At 38.2% G+C, this 18,876-nt stretch overlaps 2 protein-coding genes across 2 annotated transcripts; one reads left to right on the top strand and one right to left on the bottom strand.

Moving 5' to 3' along the window:
* Positions 1 to 246: 246 nt before the first annotated feature.
* CCS (copper chaperone for SOD1) lies at positions 247 to 11,951 on the top strand. The gene is made up of 7 exons (XM_088948616.1): positions 247 to 415; positions 617 to 923; positions 1,085 to 1,111; positions 1,340 to 1,412; positions 1,543 to 1,677; positions 4,487 to 4,710; positions 11,518 to 11,951. Exons 2-7 carry the CDS (start codon positions 657 to 659, stop codon positions 11,779 to 11,781), a joined length of 990 nt encoding a protein of 329 aa, XP_088804742.1. The 5' UTR covers positions 247 to 415; positions 617 to 656; the 3' UTR covers positions 11,782 to 11,951.
* On the bottom strand, positions 11,785 to 14,367 carry LOC148847888 (subtilisin-like protease SBT1.3). Its single transcript, XM_088948615.1, has one exon. It carries the CDS (start codon positions 14,365 to 14,367, stop codon positions 12,013 to 12,015), a length of 2,355 nt encoding a protein of 784 aa, XP_088804741.1. The 3' UTR covers positions 11,785 to 12,012.
* Positions 14,368 to 18,876: the final 4,509 nt, after the last annotated feature.

Below are 18,876 nucleotides of genomic sequence, written 5' to 3'. Positions count from 1 at the left end.
TATTTTTGTCATTTACTTGTATTATAATTATGAAAAAATAAAATAAAATTTTGTGTTTTTTTATAAAAAGCATTAAATGACAAAGAAGGGCTATTTCATGATAAGTATTAAATAAAAAAACAAAATTTCATATCAAACGTTAGATATAAAATATTTTAGTCCAGTCAAAAGTCTAGAATCCAACCTCATGTATTCATACTTCTATAGATATATATAAATAGATATAGATATTGATATATGAAAGATATTCCCGGTATATTGATGGATGATGCTATACGAGCAGAGTTTTCACTTGCGAGCAAAATTGGGCTCGGGTGTATGTGAGTTCCACTGTGCTTACATGGAGAGCTTACGGTTCTGTGGGTTTGGTTTGCCATAGCCCCCCTGACTCCTCGAGTCTCAAGACCATATCCAGGTACAATTGGGTCGGGTACGGTACATGAATTCGCTGACCCACTGCCACCGTATTCTTTCACGATTTCACCTTCTAGTTTCTTCATTTTTTGTTTCTTATTCTATTTATATTTTTTATACATATTTACTGATCTTTATCGGTCATCTATTTATATTTTACTGATTTTGGTACAAAATAAAACCCATTTTTATAATTTGTAAGGTAGGTAGCCTTAATTGCCAGTCAAAAGGAAAAGCTCGCAATGGCTTTCCTCAGGTCATTGACAGCCGCTGCAGCAGTTGTGCCTGCAGCATTCGCGGCCGCTACCGTGTGTTCTACCTCTTCATCATCGTCGTCGTCGTCTCACATTTCTGACCCGTTTTTCTCCAAAATCCGAAACCTTCCCTTCTTCTCCACAGCAGCAATACACCGGCCAGAGCGCCTAGTCCTTGTCAGGAACTTCAGTCCTCCACACGCCACCGTACGTATGGATTCTTCACCCGCGACAGAGCAGAACTCCCTCGAGCAGGTTAGCAACACTTAAAACTTCACCTCTCCAATTTTCCTCTCTTCTAATCTTAACTGCGAGAAATTGATTTAAATTAGAGAAATTTCACCAACAGCAATAGCAACTGCTTTATCTTAGCAAAATTCAGTTCGTTTATTTATCTTATGATATTTGATGTGCAGAATGACAAGGCTTTACCAGAGCTGCTGGTGAGTTTGCTCTCTCTCTCTCTCTCTCTTGTTTCTTCTTTTTCTTTTTCTTTTATGTAGTTTTATTATTCATTAGTACTGTTTTGAATTTGGAATCAGTCTCAGTTTTTTTGTATAACCTACATCGATGCGCCCTGTTTCTGAGAAATTCTCCAGCTTTGAGTTCATTGGTAATGGAGAGATTGAAGCTTTCTGAAGTTTGGTTCTAATAAACTAATTTGGTTTCAGACGGAGTTCATGGTGGATATGAAGTGTGATGGTTGTGTTAATGCCGTCAAGAAGAAGTTGGAGACAGTCGATGGTAAGCGGTTGTATATTTGTATGTCTACAAAGAAAATGGAGGATTTAACGAAAAATTGCTACTTCTAGTCGGACCGTTTTCTGTAGCTGGATCCACCATCTTAACTTCTGGTATTGGTTTTTGTTTTCAGGGGTTAAAGGAGTTGAGGTAGACCTCAGTAATCAATTGGTCAGGGTTCTTGGTTCTTCATCCGTGAAGACTATGCTTGATGCTCTGGAACAGACGGGTCGAAAAGCTAGGTTAATTGGGCAAGGCATACCGGAAGGTTGACTTTTTGATTTGATTTTATTTCATTTTCTTGGTTTTTTCTTCAGGCTATTATTTCTTGAATGGATCTGCCCGACATTTAGGTCTTTAAAATTTCATGTTACACATCCTATCTTTGGTGCATAGTTTTCAAGGCGTCTAGGCAACTGTAGGCGACATTGGGGGGCCTAGGCGTTGCCTAGGTGATAAAAGCTTTAAAATATAAAAAACTGACTTTTGGCTAGTTTCCTAGTTTTATATACCATTCAGCATGTATGTTAATTGAACAAATAGCAATTCTCTTTATTAAGAACATTAAATTTCCTCTAAAAATGTGGCAAATCATCACATCTAAAAGATAAAAATCTTTTACATGTATTAATTTCATTATTTTCAAAAATAATACTACTATAATAAGTATTTAATAGAGCAAATTCGTATTAATTAGCAGCTAAAGAAGGTTATTAACCTTATATGATAAATATTCAAGATAGAAAGTAAAATAGAAAAAAAAAACAAGGATGGAGTTTCTGTTTTATTATTTTATTCTTTCCTCTTTCTTTTCTTTCTTTCTTTCCTTCTTTCTTTCTTTCTTTCTTTTTCTCTCCTCAAAACCCTTTGATCTTTTAAATGTCAATAGAAAAAAATTAAAACAAAGTATAATTGATATATATAGCAGATAAGAAAATGTATTAACACATACATTAATAAGATACATCAATATAAATGATATTATAAAAGGCGCCCGCCTTGTCATTTTTGTCGCCTAGGTGGGTGCCTAGTCGCCTAGAAGGGTGCCTAGTTGCTAAAAGTCAAGGCGTTTGGGCGAGGTGCCCAGCCAAGGGTGCCTAGTCGCCTAGGCGACGCCTTGACAAATATGCTTTGGTGTCCTCTTATTGTTGCACTAGGTTAAGTTCTAATTTGTGAAATAATTTGTTTTACATAATTTCCTTGGGGTTTATTTTTTCTGCAGGTTATTATTTCTTGATTCTATCTATCTTACATGTTTACCTATGTTTGGTTTGAACGAAAAGGTAGGGAATAGGTTTCCTACCTTTCCCTTTTCTTTCAAACCAAACATATAGCTTTAGGTCTTTAAAACTTTATGTTATACATACTATCTTTGGTGTTCTCTTATTTTTTGCATTAGGTTATGTTCTAATTTGTGAAGATTACTATTTGTTCACCTTTCTAGTGTATCCATCTTTTGGAGCCTCTGTGGTGAAAGAATGCAAAATTTTTTGTTGATAACACACAAACTTTCCAAAACCTAATAGAATTAATAGCAGTCAGAATTTCTCATTAGGAGTTTCTTGTCTGAGAAATTCAAAGGAATTATTATGATGACCTTTTAAGGGGATGGAGGATTATGGCTGGCTATAACTTGAGAAGACAATTGAATGCTCTGTGGAGTTCACTTGAAAATGACAAATTAAAACTTAACTTTGATAACTGCTTTTTAGGAAACCTTAGTGTTTTAGGCAAAAAGGGCTTTGTTAGGAATAAGAGAACCATTATTTAAAGCTTCTTAGGGACAATAGGCGTTGGAAATTCACAAAAAGGTGGAACAATTTTGTTGCATGAAACTGTTAATTACTTAAATGGTGGATGTAGTTTATTTTCCATTATATGTAGGTTAAAGGGCCATGTTGTGTAGGTTAATTGATTTTGAAGTTAAACTTGATTAAAAGAACATATGTGATCTTACTATTTGTGATGAGATTGACAATTGATTTGATTCAACCTTCTATGTGATTTATGATAAGACTATAACTTTTGAAACATTTTTATTTATTCAGTAAAAGGACCAGCAAATTCTCTTGGAGCTTTTGAACAGAGATCGACTTGGCCAACACTTTGCTCCATACAACATTATTGGCCTTGTAATTGTTTTATAATATTTTTGAAGAGTAAAAAGAGAAATTTCAATTGAAAAAAGAAAGAAATACAATACAAGAGGTGATAAGTTGGCACCTCGCAGAAAAACCACAGCAAGATTTTCATTTTAACCTAAGTGTATTCACCTATAACACAAGATTTTGGATGCACCTGTTTATTTTGGCCATCCTTCTCTAATTCTATGGGTAGCATCCTCCTCGATCTCTCTTGTTATGGATTATTGAACAAAGGTAAGAAGGAGGTCACAACGAGTATCTCTTGGTCTCCAACCTGATTTGTGCTCCTATTATTATTAAGTTTGCATTGCATATATTCTGTTTTGGTTCCACTTATTTTCAAACCTTTTGTTTCTAATGTATTTGTCCATAAACCTAATTTGCATTTAATCCTTCACTAGTTTCATTAATTAATACTATGTCATAATCAAATAACAAACACCATGGGACCTCTTCTTGCAGTATGTCTGAGAAAAAAACCCAACCTTCCAAGTCTCTTCCTTATGACACATGTCCCTTGTTTCTTATCCTTATCAAGGAACTTTGTGAGTCTCACAAATCTTCCTTTCTTGTTCGCTTCTAGGATTACTTTATACTTTTTCTTTCAGTTCCTAGTTTTGTTACTCAGTATCGTTCTTGAGTCTGTGTAGATGGAACCATCCAGGAAACCCTTGAACCATGAAGACTGTGGCTTTTCTCATTTCTCTGATCTTCTGTACTGTCTTCCATTCTTGTATCTTTCTTCTAACACAAATGTTTTTGCCCCCATGCTGATCTTCACCTCCACCTAGTTGCTGTTTAGAACTTCATTCTTTCCTCCTTTAGAAAGGCTCTTCGATTATCTTTCTCTAGGTCTCCCAGCATATCTGTATTTTTATTGTGAGATCTACAAGAGTAGTTTCAACTTATAACCTGAAGTGCACTTTTCTGCAGATTTTCTAGTATCAGCAGCTGTAGCTGAATTTAAAGGTCCAGATATTTTTGGTGTTGTTCGTCTGGCTCAAGTGAATATGGAGCTGGCAAAAATTGAAGCTAGCTTTAGTGGTCTGTCACCTGGAAAACATGGTTGGTCTATAAATGAATTTGGTGATTTGACAAGAGGAGCAGCGAGCACCGGAAAAGTATTCAATCCAACGAATCAAGCCTCTTCTGAAGAGGTTTGCTCCTGTTTTATGTTTTCTCTTATGCTTACCTTCTGCTTTACAGTTATATCAAGACCCAGCTATTATTTCTCCTGGTAGGTGTGTGATAACATTAAAGTGTTTCTCTGGTTGTAAATATAGTTCCATAATTGTCAAGGTTATGGGTGACTAAGTAATGGCAGAGTGCCTAGATGCCTTGGAAATGGAAGCCCATTAACTACCCAATAAGGTATAAACCATGCAGAAACGTACAATAAAAGAAATATTCTAGCTGAGTCCCCATGCCTTATAGATCACAACTTTGGAAGTCCCCTTCCACCTCTAAATTTTTGTGGCCAAGGGATTGAGCAAGCTTTTATCCATGCAGAACCGCCACTATGTTCTAGTTGAGCCCATGCACTATAGGTCCTGAATGCAAGGCCATGATTTTTTTTTGTCTAAAAACTTCCCCTATTCTGGATCTTCAGTTACCCAAACTACACCCTTCTAAATTTAACTTTATAGAATTTGAGTTTGGGGGAATCCAAGGATGAGTGGAGGAGAGCTTGTCAAGAAAGATGCAGCCACCATGAACCAATTTCAAATGATATCAACAACAGGAAAAGGAGATAAGGCTTGCATGGGCTTTACCCAACGAGTTGCCCTTCAAGAAATGCTTTCAGTCAAGGCTTTTTCATTTTTGCTTTTAGCTCCAAGAATTCTAGCATTCCATGTTTAATTTGAAATTGTAGTGTTATCATATTAAATGAGTTACTGGTATCTGTGCCCTACATCTCAAGTAATGGAGAGTTTCTCTGTTTCTTATCCCTTTTTATGTATGTATATATATCTGGACATCCTATAGTAGAAATATTCAGATATTAGACCAAGGAAGGAATTCCAAAAGTTGGAATTTCTTACTTTGCTTTTTTAAGTAGGGTACTGGGAAATAAAATGATGAATGCTTCTAAGATGAGTGTGATCAAATGTATATGTAGTGAGATTACTTTCACAAATGAAAAAAAAAACCCTGCAGTTTGGGAGATCCAAGGGGTAATTCTAGTAGACGACAAAAGAGGGAGTTTGCCTAGGTATGGATATAAATTAGGACACAGATATGTGAAATAGTTTACTAAGGCTAATTGTAAAATCTCAGTCTAACAAGTGTGCGAATGTGGGTTCGAGTCTAAGGGCTGCCACACTAACAAGTCTAAGGGCATTTTCTGCAAAAGGCGCGTGCCTCGCCTTGTGCCTTGCGCCTTTTTTTGCGCCTTGCGCTTTTAAAACACTGCCAAAACCCCAAATAGCTGGGAGCTTGGGACCAACATTGGGTAATGGCCTTTCTACTAGGAATGGTAATGGAGTGGGGCACTCCCTCCCTATCCCTGCCCCACCCCATCCCTAGTGGTAGGCAAGGATTCAACCCCATCCCTATCCTGTCAGGGATGGGGAATCCTTGACTTTTCCCTGAATGAGGTAACCACCTAAAAATACATCAAACTTAGTGGTATTTTAGAAATGGGATTATGAAATCCTTGGGTTTTGGGAATTTGGGGGAAATGGGATTATAGTAATCTCATGTCACCTTATATGTTAGGGGTATTTTAGAAATTAATGTTAAACCTAGGGGTATTTTAGTAATTTACCTCTTGCTAGAGGAGTGCTCATTATATGGTCTAGATTGCCAAACCGCACCAACCAAGCTGAAATTGGTGGTTTGGTCTAGTCTGGCCTTAAAATAGTTTGTTTAGTCTAAGAATTTCAATTTTCTCAGACAGTAATGTTCTAGTTTGGTCTAGTTTTCTAAATTCTAGACCAAACTGTTAACTGTTTTAAACCGAATTAATCATCATCATCATCCATGCCTCATTCCAAGTATATGGGGTCGTCTACATGAGTCCTGTTTCGCCAATTCATTCTATTTAAAGCCATATCCATTATTAAATTATTAGTGCTTAAATCATTTCCTACTACTACCCATGTCCTTTTTGGTCTACCTTGAGCTCTTCTAGCCCCTTCAATGTGTAAGAAATCACTTCATCTAACCGGTTCAATTGGTGGTTTTCTATGCACATATCCAAACCATCTTACTTTACTCTCTCTCATTTTATTACCTATTGGAGCTAATCTTAGGTTCCTATGGATAACTTCATTTCTAATCCTATCCCTTTTAGATTTTTCACTCATCCATCTAGGCATTTGCATTTCTGCCATATTCATTTTCTGAACATGTTTGGGAGGTGTGGGAGGTGTCCGCTTGGAGGCCTGCCTTCAAAACCCCCAGAGGTGTTGACACCTCTGAGGCGTACACCTCATATGCTTTTTTTCATGAGGCATGCTAGTGGCATATGCCTCATGCGGCTCATGCACACCTCATATTCAATAGGTTATACCTCTTACATTCTAAACTATGCCTTAGGCCTCTAGGTAGTGGAACGCGAATGCCTCGCATTACGCCTCCACATTTTAAAACATTGCATACAACATGGCTGGCCTTGCAATTGTTTTATAAAATTTTCCTTTTAATCTAAGTGGTATTTGCCTATCACATAAATGCACCCCTCCAATTTACCCATCCTGCTCCAATTCTTTGGGTGACATCCTCTTCAATCTCCTCCTTGTTATGTATTATTGAACCAAGGTACTGGAACTGGTCAAATTATCTCTTGGTCTCCAATCCTAAGTGTATCTTGCTTGACACTCCTATTATTACTAAGTTTACATGTCATATACGCTGTTTTAGTCCTACTTATTTTAAAATCTCTTGTTTCCAAGGCATTTGCCCATAAGTTTAATTTTGTATTTAATATTCGTTTCATGAATTAAAACAATGTCATCTGCAAACAACATGTACCATGAAACTTTCTCTTGAATATGTTTATTAAATTCATCTAGGATTAGTTTAAATAGATAAGGGCTAAATGTTGAACCTTGGTGAAGACCCATAGTAAATGTAAAATTTGAAGTTTCTCCCACCCGTGTTCTAACATTGGTTGTTACCCCCTCATACATATCCTTAATTGGGTTTATATACCTATTTTGAACCCCTTTCATTTCTAAGATCAACCATATTATCTCTCTAGAGATTCTATCATATGCCTTTTAGATCAATGAACACCATATGAAGATCTTTCTTCTCTTTAAACTTTTTTATCAATTGTGTCAAAAGAAGTATAGCTTCCACGGTTGATCTCCCTGGCATAAAGCCAAAATGGTTCTTTGATACACTTGTTTTAACTCATAATTTTTGTTTAATTATTCTCCCAAAGTTTCATAGTGTGGTTCATAAGTTTAATCTCTCGATAGTTATTACTACTTTGTATTATCACCTTTATTCTTTATTATCATAAATATTGGCACCATGCTATGTTTCTCTAATCATTAGGTATCTTCTTTTCTTTCACTATCTTATTAAATAGCTTGGTTAGCCATAATAAGCCTACCTCTTTCATATCTTTCCATACTTCTATTGGAATCCTATAAAGTCCTATCACCTTTCCCTTCATCTTATTTAGTGCCTCTTTTACTTCAGCATGTCTAACTCTACGAAGGTATAGATAAAAAAAAAACTATACTAGTATAGATTCTCCTCCATTAGCACCCTCTCCTTATTGTTCATTTAATATTTTTTTAAAAGTCTTTCCATCTTTGTTTGATTCCCTCATCTTTTACCAGGACTCTTTGATCTTCATCTTTAACACTTAACATGGTTTAATGCATATAATATATAATACACATGATTAAACATATGTATATATGTATATATTCATTTAACATTTCATACATTATTGTTGTTTGTTTCAATTTTTAACTTGTAATTTGATGTCTAGGAGTTGTTTACATTTGAGAAAGTGAGAATGTAATTTATATAATAATAATAGGTGGCACTTATTAACATCTAAAATTGATATTTGAATTGTATTTGTTATTTATGTAGTTATGCATGCTATCTGGGCTTTCTAATTGGGTTAAGCCCTATAGAACGGTTTGGTTTGGTTTGGTTTGAGAATTTCTTTAGTCGTAATTTACTGGTTTAGTCTTAGATATTCTCCAAAATGAACCAAACTGGACTGTGAACACCCCTACCACCAGGTTTGGGGAATTATATGCTGACCTTGTCCTTGCCCCATCCCCAATTGAGGGCAAAAAGATTTTCCTTGTTCCCATTTAAGATCAGGGAAAACCTGCCCCATTTGGGGTGGGGTGGATTGGGGCCCTGGTTTTATGGGGAAATTTTCCATCCCTACATTTTAATGTGAAATAGGGATGTGACTCCACTTTTTGAGATCCAATGCGTGAATAAAAGAAATTCGTTCCATTCTGGGCAGGGTGGATTGGGGCCCCAGTTTTATGGGGAACATTGCCATTCCTTTACTTTCTACATGTGAAATAGAGATGCAACTCCACTTTTTCTGATCCAAAATGTGAATACAGGAATGAGTATCCCACTTAATTAATATGGTGCCTGTGTAAGCACCTGGATAAGGTGACAAGGCGATACTCTCTCACTTGGTCTTTTTTTTTTTTTTCGATTGGAAACGTTATCTTTCATTAAAGATACCAATTAAACACCATACATTGTCAACCACTCAAAATATGAGTGTTGACCCCAATCAGCTTCAAGAATTACAATACAGCCCAAAAGAAATTTTCCCTGAATGTCCCCTGCTTTGCCAAACTATTTGCCACAGCCTCACAGAGTTGGCTGACCTCCTTACCCATTTGAAAATTACCCCAGCATCCCTTGCCAAGCAGATCATTTCCCTTATTTGTTGTCTAAAGGTCCATACACCCAACCTTTTTGTCTGCCGCCACCCTATTAAAAGTTTAGAATCCCCTTCTGCTTCAAAGTACTGAAATCCCCATTGCTTGGAAAATCTCAGGCCTTGTAGGAGAGCTAAAATTTCAGCTCTCAGAGAGTCTCCCACTCTTGTGGGACCAGAATATAGTACCACCATTCTACCCTCCCCATCCCTGAAAACTCCCCCAGCTCCAGAGGGTCCTGGATTACCCAAAGAGCTTCCATCAAAGTTTAATTTTACCCTTTGTTGTGCTGCAGGTGTCCAATAAAGCTGAAATATAAGCTATCTGTTTGAGGAACTTGCCACTGCTGACCGCCCCCTTAGTATATCATCCACTGAAAAGTTCTTGAATAAGTCACTAACTTTCAATCAGTGTATAACTTTGATGGCTACACAGTCAATCACTTGGTATTGCTTTAGAGCCTTTATAACTATGCTTGGAGTGACAGTGTCAACTAACTCAGTTTAAGGTAGGGGGATGGGATACCCCTCCTTATATAATGCCCCTATATGCCTCTGTTTTTTTGGATGGTTACCGTTGGATGTGATTGCAAACCCTTCTGAGCCAGCCCACTAACCCCACTCCCCCAAAAGAAAAGGATATACACGCAAACCCTAACTATTCCTTGGGGATCAAACGTTGGGAGAAGTCTTACTCGCATTGGGAAAAGACGGAATTGCCCTTAATAAGGCAATATCACGAAGCATTCACTTTGCAATAATCAAGGTGAGAAATTTAGGATCCTCCTGGGCCATTTTGTACAAATCTTAATTTGTATATGTGCATATGTGCTTCCTTGGGAATCTGGGGCTCTAGTATTTGGTTCCATTTTATGGATGGAAGTATGCCATGGGGGATGATTTTGTTTTTGTCTACATCAGTTGGAGATGGTAATTTTATTAGAGAGGCCATGCTCTGGCTTCTTGGTTGAGCTTGTTCATATGCAGACCAAAGTCTGCCCATGGGATTTCTGATGATCTGAGATTCTGAAGAAGAATTAATGATATTTTCATGAACATCTCTGCTGGCATGGCCACTCTGCCCCCCAGCACGCACCAACAAAAACAATTTACCTCCCTTTTAATCCTGCTATATATGGTTGTTGAGGTTAGATCAGGTTCCAGTGTTTCTTTTCTTCTTTCCAGTGAGATGTCATTATTAGGAAAGGCCATACTCAACGTTGGTCCCCGGTTTCTGGGGTCTTGGGAGGGGTAGAGTAGGTACGGTCCTAACCTTGGCATTTTTTCACACAGTGGCTTCCCTCAGATCACTTTTTGGCATATGGAAGACCAGATCAGATAATGGCAGAAGCAATTATTGTTCTGACTAAGAAAATAATTATTGGAAAGCCTAACTAAGAAAATAAATATGAACCAGGCATCCCACTATTGTTCTGACTTCTTGATTGATGACCAGTGTTTTGATTGTTCACTAGCATTACGATGAATCATACTTTTGTTATTTTTTCTTGCTTGTATTAAATTTTCTTGACTTATTTCTGCAAATTGGTTTTTGAAAATGACCTACCAATCTATTATGTCCTAATTAGCGTATATGTTGTAACAAGATTAAGATCGTATTGTTGATTGATGCTCAGACAACATTGTCAAGACATTGATTGTAATTAGGGTGTTCAGGAGAATTGTGGAATCTCGAAATATATGGCCCCACCAGAAGAAAAATCCATACCAACTTACCAAGCCCTTCCTAAACTGCAAGGCGGAAGAGAGTAACTACAACCCAAGTACAACCACAAAAAGCAAAATCCAAAATCCAGACAGAACTACAGAGACTGCCTCCCACCTCCACCTTAACAAGTAAAATCCAGCAACCATGAACCCATCAACTACTTTGCTGTCGTCTCATCCCTTTGCCGAACCCACCCCTCCCTCATTCTACCATTTAATCAATCCTACGGTCCTACCTACGTAATATATTGTGTAAATTCTGGCACCATTTATTGTTTTGTTTTCATGCACAAGTTGGTAAAGTTGTAATTTTAGAGTTATTCACCGAGTGAGATCTTTGTTTTCTGTTTAGCTAATTGGCGACCTGGGAACATTAGATGCTAACGAGACTGGCGATGTCTTCTTCTCTGGTGTCAAGAAGATGCTGAGAGTTGCTGATCTCATTGGCCGATCCATTGTGGTATATGGAACAGAACAAAAATCGGATCCAGGCATTGCAGCTGCAGTGATAGCTAGAAGTGCAGGAGTTGGTGAAAACTATAAAAAGCTTTGCACATGCGATGGCACCACCATATGGGAATCGAGTAACAATGATTTTAGTGTGAGCAAAATCTGATAATTATTTAAATGAGACTTGTATTTCTTACCTTAAATTTGTGTTTTTAGGTGGGTCTCTGGTTTGTCCTTCCTCTTGATTTCATGATTTGTAATCCTTTACCGGAGGACACTACAAGAAACACTATTCTATGAAATAAAAATGGACGAGCCTCAGGACTCTTTAAGCTACATCTATTTATTGTGTTACGGTGTTTCCTTCTAGATTCACATCAAAATTCCCGTCAATAACTTACATTGGTGCCATCCATGTGATTACCATTGGACTTCTTACTTTGCGTTTTCCATCACTCCACATTAAACCTCCAAATTCTGGCATTGGTTGGCGAGTTTTTGTGGTGAAGGTGATCTTGTATGACAGTTTCTGGTTTTTGCTTGTGAAGTGGAGAGTTCTTGGCTCCACTTCCACGGAAGCACCTTTGAACTGTGAGACCTTGGCATGGTATGTTGAGATAGGGGGCCCAACGTTGGTGACAGTCCTGTGAAGAGTCAAGACAGATATGGATGACAGCTCTGGGAAGACGGCAGAGATTGCTGGGTTATTGAGATCGCCCGGGTTTGCTAGAATGTGTCGGCAGGATCTATTCGAAGACTTGGTGAAGACTTTGAGTTGCAGTGGGGTTAACTTCTGTGTGCAGAGGAATTCAAAATAATCCTGCACACCCATGTCATAAACTAGGCCAGGGTCAAGAGCTTTCAATGGGTTTATATGACCAGCCCCATGGGTGAAGGGATTTGAAGGTGCACCAGTTGAGGCATCTCTGAGTGGGTGGTATGCATTATCGTGAACGTAAGCTGTGGTCATCAGAGCTGATTTGATTGCAGCCGGACTCCATTCTGGATGTCTAGCCTTGAGCAAGGCAGCAACCCCACTAACATGCGGGCATGACATAGAGGTCCCGGACAAGATGTTAAACCTCACTCTCCGGTGGTCAGACGGCAAACCCGATGGCCCTGCTTTACCAGTCCATGCTGCAAGGATGTTCACACCGGGAGCTACTAAGTCAGGCTTCAGAATTTCGGGGGTGAGGAAGTTGGGACCTCTGGATGAGAATGCTGCCACCACCGGCGAAGGCCGGATACCTAACTTGGTCCCAAGAATGGCTAGAGTTGCAGTTGGGTGAGAATTTGTTAGCGTGTATTGCTTGACAGCTTTTCCGGCCTTTGCCCCTAGTGCGACTGCCGGAAGAAGGTGACTGTCGGCAACAAGCTCTTCCCCATTGGCCGCAGTGTTGGCCAGGATCATGCCCATTCCTCCTGCTTCTTTCACCACCCGACCCTTATCTACTCTTGGGCTGACACCACGATCGCATATCACAATCTTCCCCACCACAGAATGTGGATCTAGAGTTCCCTCAAGACATAAGGAGCTTGGATCGGGGGTGCTCGAATTGCTCCCCATGTAAACCAGTGGGTACTGCTGCTTTGTTGACAGAATTCTCCGGCCTTTGTAGAGTGAGACCCCAGACAACATCTGGCCATTCCCCAGTTTTACCATGGACGGGAAATCCCTGTCCATGGTGCTGGCTCCAACCGTGGTGACCCACGGAGATACATTGGTAAGGCTGATGGGATCAGGTCCTCCATTTCCTGCAGAGCAGGAAACAAAAACACCCATCTCCATGGCCCCAAAAGTGGCTATTGACAAACTATCACGATAATAGGAAGACACACTGCCTCCTAGGGAGATCGACAAGACGTTAACACCGTCGGCCACAGCACGGTCAACTGCCGAAAGAATATCCGAGCTGAAACACCCACCAGCCCAACAAACCTTGTAAGCTGCCACTCTTGCCTTGGGTGCCATTCCTCGGGCTGTCCCTCGAGCGTAGCCCAGAAGGTTTGCACCTTCCACAGGGGAGCCTGCAACGGTGGCTGCCGTGTGGGTACCGTGTCCATCTTCATCTCTCGGCGATTTATACTCATCTTGCTCGTTGATCTTCCCGGAAGCCGCTTCATAGCCACGGTAGAAGATCCGGGCACCGACGATCTTCCTATTGCAGTTATGTTTCGTAAAGCCTCGGCCCGTCTCACAAGCACCCTTCCAACGTGGAGGGACTGGACTCATGCCCGTATCATTGAAGCTTGAACTCTCCGGCCATATTCCAGTATCCAGCACTCCCACTATCACATCATGATCGGTCAAAGCATCAGACCAGACGCTAGTACTGTCTTCCGTTTCGAGCCCCAGGAACATTGGACTCCTCGTGGTGTGTAGGTGGTAGACAATTTCCGGGTATACGCCCAGTACACCAAGTCCCTCTTCCATTCTCTCAGCTTCTTCTTCACTGAGCCTGGCAGCAAAGCCATGAAAAGCTGTTTCGTAACTGTACATCATCCGCTGCGCAGCTTCTCCTGCTGTATTATCATCCTCCGCCGAGTCAGGGTTGGCCACTACTGACTTAAGAGTAGATGCATACCAGTCGAGGTGGTCGGCGAAGGAATCTGCAGGCATCTCCGACTTGTCCATGTGAACAATATACGTCTTCTTTGGTGACGGGACAGTCGTAGTGACAGCAAGGGTGACGGTTAGATGGCATAGAAGAGACAGTAACAGCCATTTCAGTGGACATTTTCCAGCCACCATCGTGTAGAGAGATGAAGGCCTGAAAGAAGAAAACGAAGAAGAAAACGAAGAACAATAACAAGAACTGATATTTGAGGTTCAGGGGTGGTAATATTGAAATCTGGAGGGGAGAGAGAGAGAGAGAGAGAGAGAGAGAGTGTGTTCTGTCATGTAGTGCAGAAATAATAAAGGTGGTGGTTGTTCATGAATTTGACACGGTGTCCTATATCTAAGTACTACGTACGAAGGCTACCACACAGCATAAGCTCTCTCAGCCGTTCGATTAGAGAGGGACCACGACATGATTGACGTATTGGTTATCATAAAAATTGTTTACTGTTTATAGATGGAAGGAGTAGTAGTTGTAGTGGTACACTAGTATTATTCCAGTCTCCAGTCCTAATGGATGGCATGTGGGGTTGGGGAATGATTCGACATGTTTCTTTAAACTTAAATTTAATTAAGTAGAATCGGTACCGTACAGGTACAGCCATGTGAAGAAGCTTTGGGACCCACCAGAATTGAGGGCACCCGCACCCGCACCCGCACCCGCACCGACTGGGTCTGAATTTTGATTGGTTGGTTGGGGTGGCTGGGCGGGCAGTTGAGTTGGGCACTCTTTGACTCTTTCCTTATTTTATACCGAGAAATGAGAATTATTCTGTCTATAGTCTATATTACTGGGAATTACTTTTGGGTATAAGTAAAAGTAATTGTATTGATTTGATTGATATGAAAAAACTCGAACATACTAATCTACTTATTTTGTGGAGCATTTTTCGGACTTCAGATACCACTGGCGTGTATGAACACAGCAGTGTTACCAAAAGTATCGGTAATTTGGTATATTTTACCAGTTTCTTTCTATCCTTCTCTTTTTCTTTTCACACAGTTAATCCTGGAAAGAAGAAGAGTCGCCTGAGATAGATGCTTATTGGTGGGTGGGGTGGCATTTCGCATTGCAGATAGAGAGAACCTAAAAAGATTACAGGTAAGGTAATACTTGGGAAGGAAAGAATGTAGAGACTGGAGCAGTAGAGGTTCATTTTGGGAGTGGAGCCCAGATCCACACAGTCATTGATGAAAGCTGTAAATGATATATAAAGAGAGAGAATATGTATGTAATCATGGGTATGGCCCATAAATTCACCTTTCCATCTGTATCAAATTATCAATTATACTCAAAAACAATCAGACTGGGCAAAAGTCTGGGGCGGTGGGGTTTGGTGGCTCACCAACTCAACGACCTCCATTGATGGGAGTATGGGAGACAGTTTCTAGGCTGCTGAATTCCGAGACGTGGCACGTCACTTTAGCTAGCTAGCTTAGCTACCTCCTCGATGTATGCATTAATGTATGCATCTGAAGTCTAACGAGTTGAGCTTAAACTGAAATTACTCGGATAATAAATGCGTAAGCACTCAGATCTCAAATCTCATCCTCTCTCAGTTTTTAATTAGTGCGGCAGACAACTACCTTTACCCAATTACCCAAAATAATTAATGCTTTGCCGGCGAGTGTCTATATGTGTCAGGCAAGATCAATTTCTATCCAGTCCGTGGATTGATGGGTTAGATTTAATTCACCCTCAAAGTGGAATTCTATATTTTTAAAGGTGGATTGAACTATTAAAACCCCTAATTTTTATCCCGTCTATCTCGCAATTTTCTGAGTGTAAAAAGGCATAAAAATGTCTAAAATACTCATATGATTACTATTGTGCGTGGTTGTGGTTAAAAAAAAAACAAAAAAAAAAAAACTTTACTTTTGAGTGATATGGGTAAATTTAGAAAATAAATCAATGATATTAGGATTTGAGGTAGTCATTCATATATAAAAAAAAATTGAAAAATAAACATTTTGTCAAAGTAACTATAAATATTTTGGTTATTTTCATACTTTTTTTTAGAAACTTATATCAAAAGGGTCTACTTGACGTGATTGAAATCACTCAATTTTAGAAGAGGTTTTACCAATAACCTAAAATTTCAGGGGAGGTTTCAATAATTTACCTTATTTATATAATATTTATTAGTTTGAGAATCAATACCTTGAAATCCACGAACCAATTTCTAATTTAAATAAATGGTTCTTGAGTTTCCAAAAAGTATCACAAAAAAAAAAAAAATACTCAAGAGCTATTAATTGGTTTATGGGCTATTGGGTTGAAATCCTTATTCTTCAATGCTCTTTTTATTATGTGTGGACTTTTTGGAGAGTAAATTAAGTAAAAAGAGCCCTATGACATTCTTAATTAGGTTGCAATCACGGGTCGGGTTAGGCTGTAGGCCTACTATAAGTTTTATTAATGTAATTATTTTTAGCCGAATTTAAATTAATAAAAACTAGTTTTAAAATTAATAATTTTCTCATGGAAAATTTTATTCTATAAGGTTACTGTTTTTATTAATTTTTTCATAAAACTAATTGTATTATAAATTAATTTTATTTATAATATTAATAATTTAATTGAATTTTCAATTAATAAAAAATATTATTAGCAAATTCGAATTATTTTTTCATTTTTATAATTTTTAAATATGGATTAAATGAATTAAAGTTATAACTTTTATAGTTTTATTAATAATAACAATTAATAATGACTCTACCCAATTAAGTTAGTTAGGATTATTTAACCACATAAATAAGTTACCTAATTAAATAGCATCAAACTAATGGACCCATATGCAGTGTGTGTTTAAACTCAAAAAGGACCTATATCTATGGGTGCAACTTGGGCAAGCCCAGCCCAAGTCTAGATTGACTAGAGATAGAAATTTGACCCATCTCCGTGGGGTTCCACCCTACGTCCCTTCCCCACCCTCGATCGAGCTGAGATTTGGAGAAACTTGAATTCTAGGGATCGAGGAGGACTGGGTGGGGGTGGTATTTGTCCACCCCGCTTCAACCTCAACAAGAAACCTTACATATATATATATATATATATATATATATTATAATACTCTATATTCTATTATACTATATTATATTACAAAAATATAATATAGTTCTAGGTAGGTTTCAAAAAAATAAATTTGCAAGTATACAAGTATGATCAACCATGATAGGGTGGGGCAAATTCGGGGATTCTTGAATTGAAATTTCTAGCCCTAGTGGGGTTCAGGGCGAGGCATTTGAGTTATGGGTTAGGGACGGGGCATACAAAATCCAACTCCATCTTGCTCGGTTGTGATTCCTAAGACCAACCTGACCTACAAATTTACATGGGTTGGGCTTAGAATTTAGTGTTTGCATATTGACTAAGCCAAGCCTAGCGGCCCAAGCCTGAACCCAGCCCTAGTGCAACAAATTTTAGTGCGGGATGGGCTTGGGTTGGATAGATCTAGCTTGACCTCAAGCTCGAGCCCCCAATTTTAAGGGTTGGACCTAGGTTGAGCTTAATTACTATTATTTTTATGTGAAACTATTTTAATTATTGTGATATTTTACTTAAATAATTCAATAATTTACTTAATTGTTTTACTTAGCAAAAAGTATGGTAAGTCCACTACATTAACAATAATTTACTATTATTTTTTTTGTTATTTTAACAGATGTTTTACTTAAATAATTCATTAAATATGGTAATTTACTATCAAATTACTTTTTCAAATAACTAATTAAGTAATATAATTTACATAAATTATGATAAGTTTCAATAATAATTTCCATAACTTTATGCTTAATAATTTAAGTATAATTACTATTATTTTAATTATTGTAAAATAATATTAAAGTAATCAAAGTAATAATAATAATAACATTTATAATTTAAAAAACTCATTAAATATGGCAATTTACTATAAAATTACTTTTTTAAAGTTTAATAATTATACTTATCAATTTTTAAGAGTAATTTTGTTAACATTAATTAATTAACCATATGATGAAAAATTAAATGCATGTACTTGAAAGGTGGATAGAGATAGAGATGGGAATAAATAGAGAGATATAGGGGGAGGGAACAAACAAGATTAGGAGATGTTTTAGGTGGGGAGATAGTTTAGGAGAAAATTTTAGGAGAGGAGACAATTTAGGTGATTGGGAATGTGTGTGTGTGTGTGTGTGTGTGAGAGAGAGAGAGAGAGAGAGAGAGAGAGAGAGAGAGAGATTTTAGGAAAACAGGGGTGTTGAGAGTGTAAAGAATGGTATTTTACGGAGAAAGAGGGAATCGAGGAGAAGTCTCGATCGGTTGGGTAAGGGGAGAAAGGAGAGGCCATTTGACATCCCCATCTTTGTTTTAATACATATAGTATTTATTAAATATAGGGATAAATTGATTGCACTCCACCTCAGAATTCTGAATTAAACTGCAGACCTACAACAATTCAAAATTATAAACACCTCCACCTATAACACCCATACCCTCCCGTGAATTGGCATCAATTCCAAGTTGACACCTACCCCAACTATATGGTGGAGTTAAGATTTTTGGAGGAGGACTGAACAGTAAAAACTCCTTAAATATAAAGTATTTAAAGTCATATGCCAAAAGCCTGACCTGTTCTAGCTTGAGCTTGAGCTATAGCC

Source organism: Nelumbo lutea, chromosome 6 (genome assembly GCF_056320005.1).
Source record: "Nelumbo lutea isolate HS-2025 chromosome 6, American lotus-T2T, whole genome shotgun sequence".
Classification (NCBI taxonomy): domain Eukaryota; kingdom Viridiplantae; phylum Streptophyta; class Magnoliopsida; order Proteales; family Nelumbonaceae; genus Nelumbo; species Nelumbo lutea.
Note: the sequence above shows the minus strand (reverse complement) of the source record. Positions and strands in the feature narration are given on the sequence as shown.

What these genes read in the sequence shown, in the direction of transcription:
- CCS (XM_088948616.1), top strand. Translation starts at nt 657, where the DNA reads ATGGCTTTCCTCAGGTCATTGACAGCCGCTGCAGCAGTTGTGCCTGCA. An exon ending in AGCAGAACTCCCTCGAGCAG is followed by an intron (nt 924 to 1,084) that starts GTTAGCAACACT and finishes TTTGATGTGCAG; the next exon opens with AATGACAAGGCTTTACCAGA. An exon ending in AGGCTTTACCAGAGCTGCTG is followed by an intron (nt 1,112 to 1,339) that starts GTGAGTTTGCTC and finishes ATTTGGTTTCAG; the next exon opens with ACGGAGTTCATGGTGGATAT.
- LOC148847888 (XM_088948615.1), bottom strand. Translation starts at nt 14,367, where the DNA reads ATGGTGGCTGGAAAATGTCCACTGAAATGGCTGTTACTGTCTCTTCTA.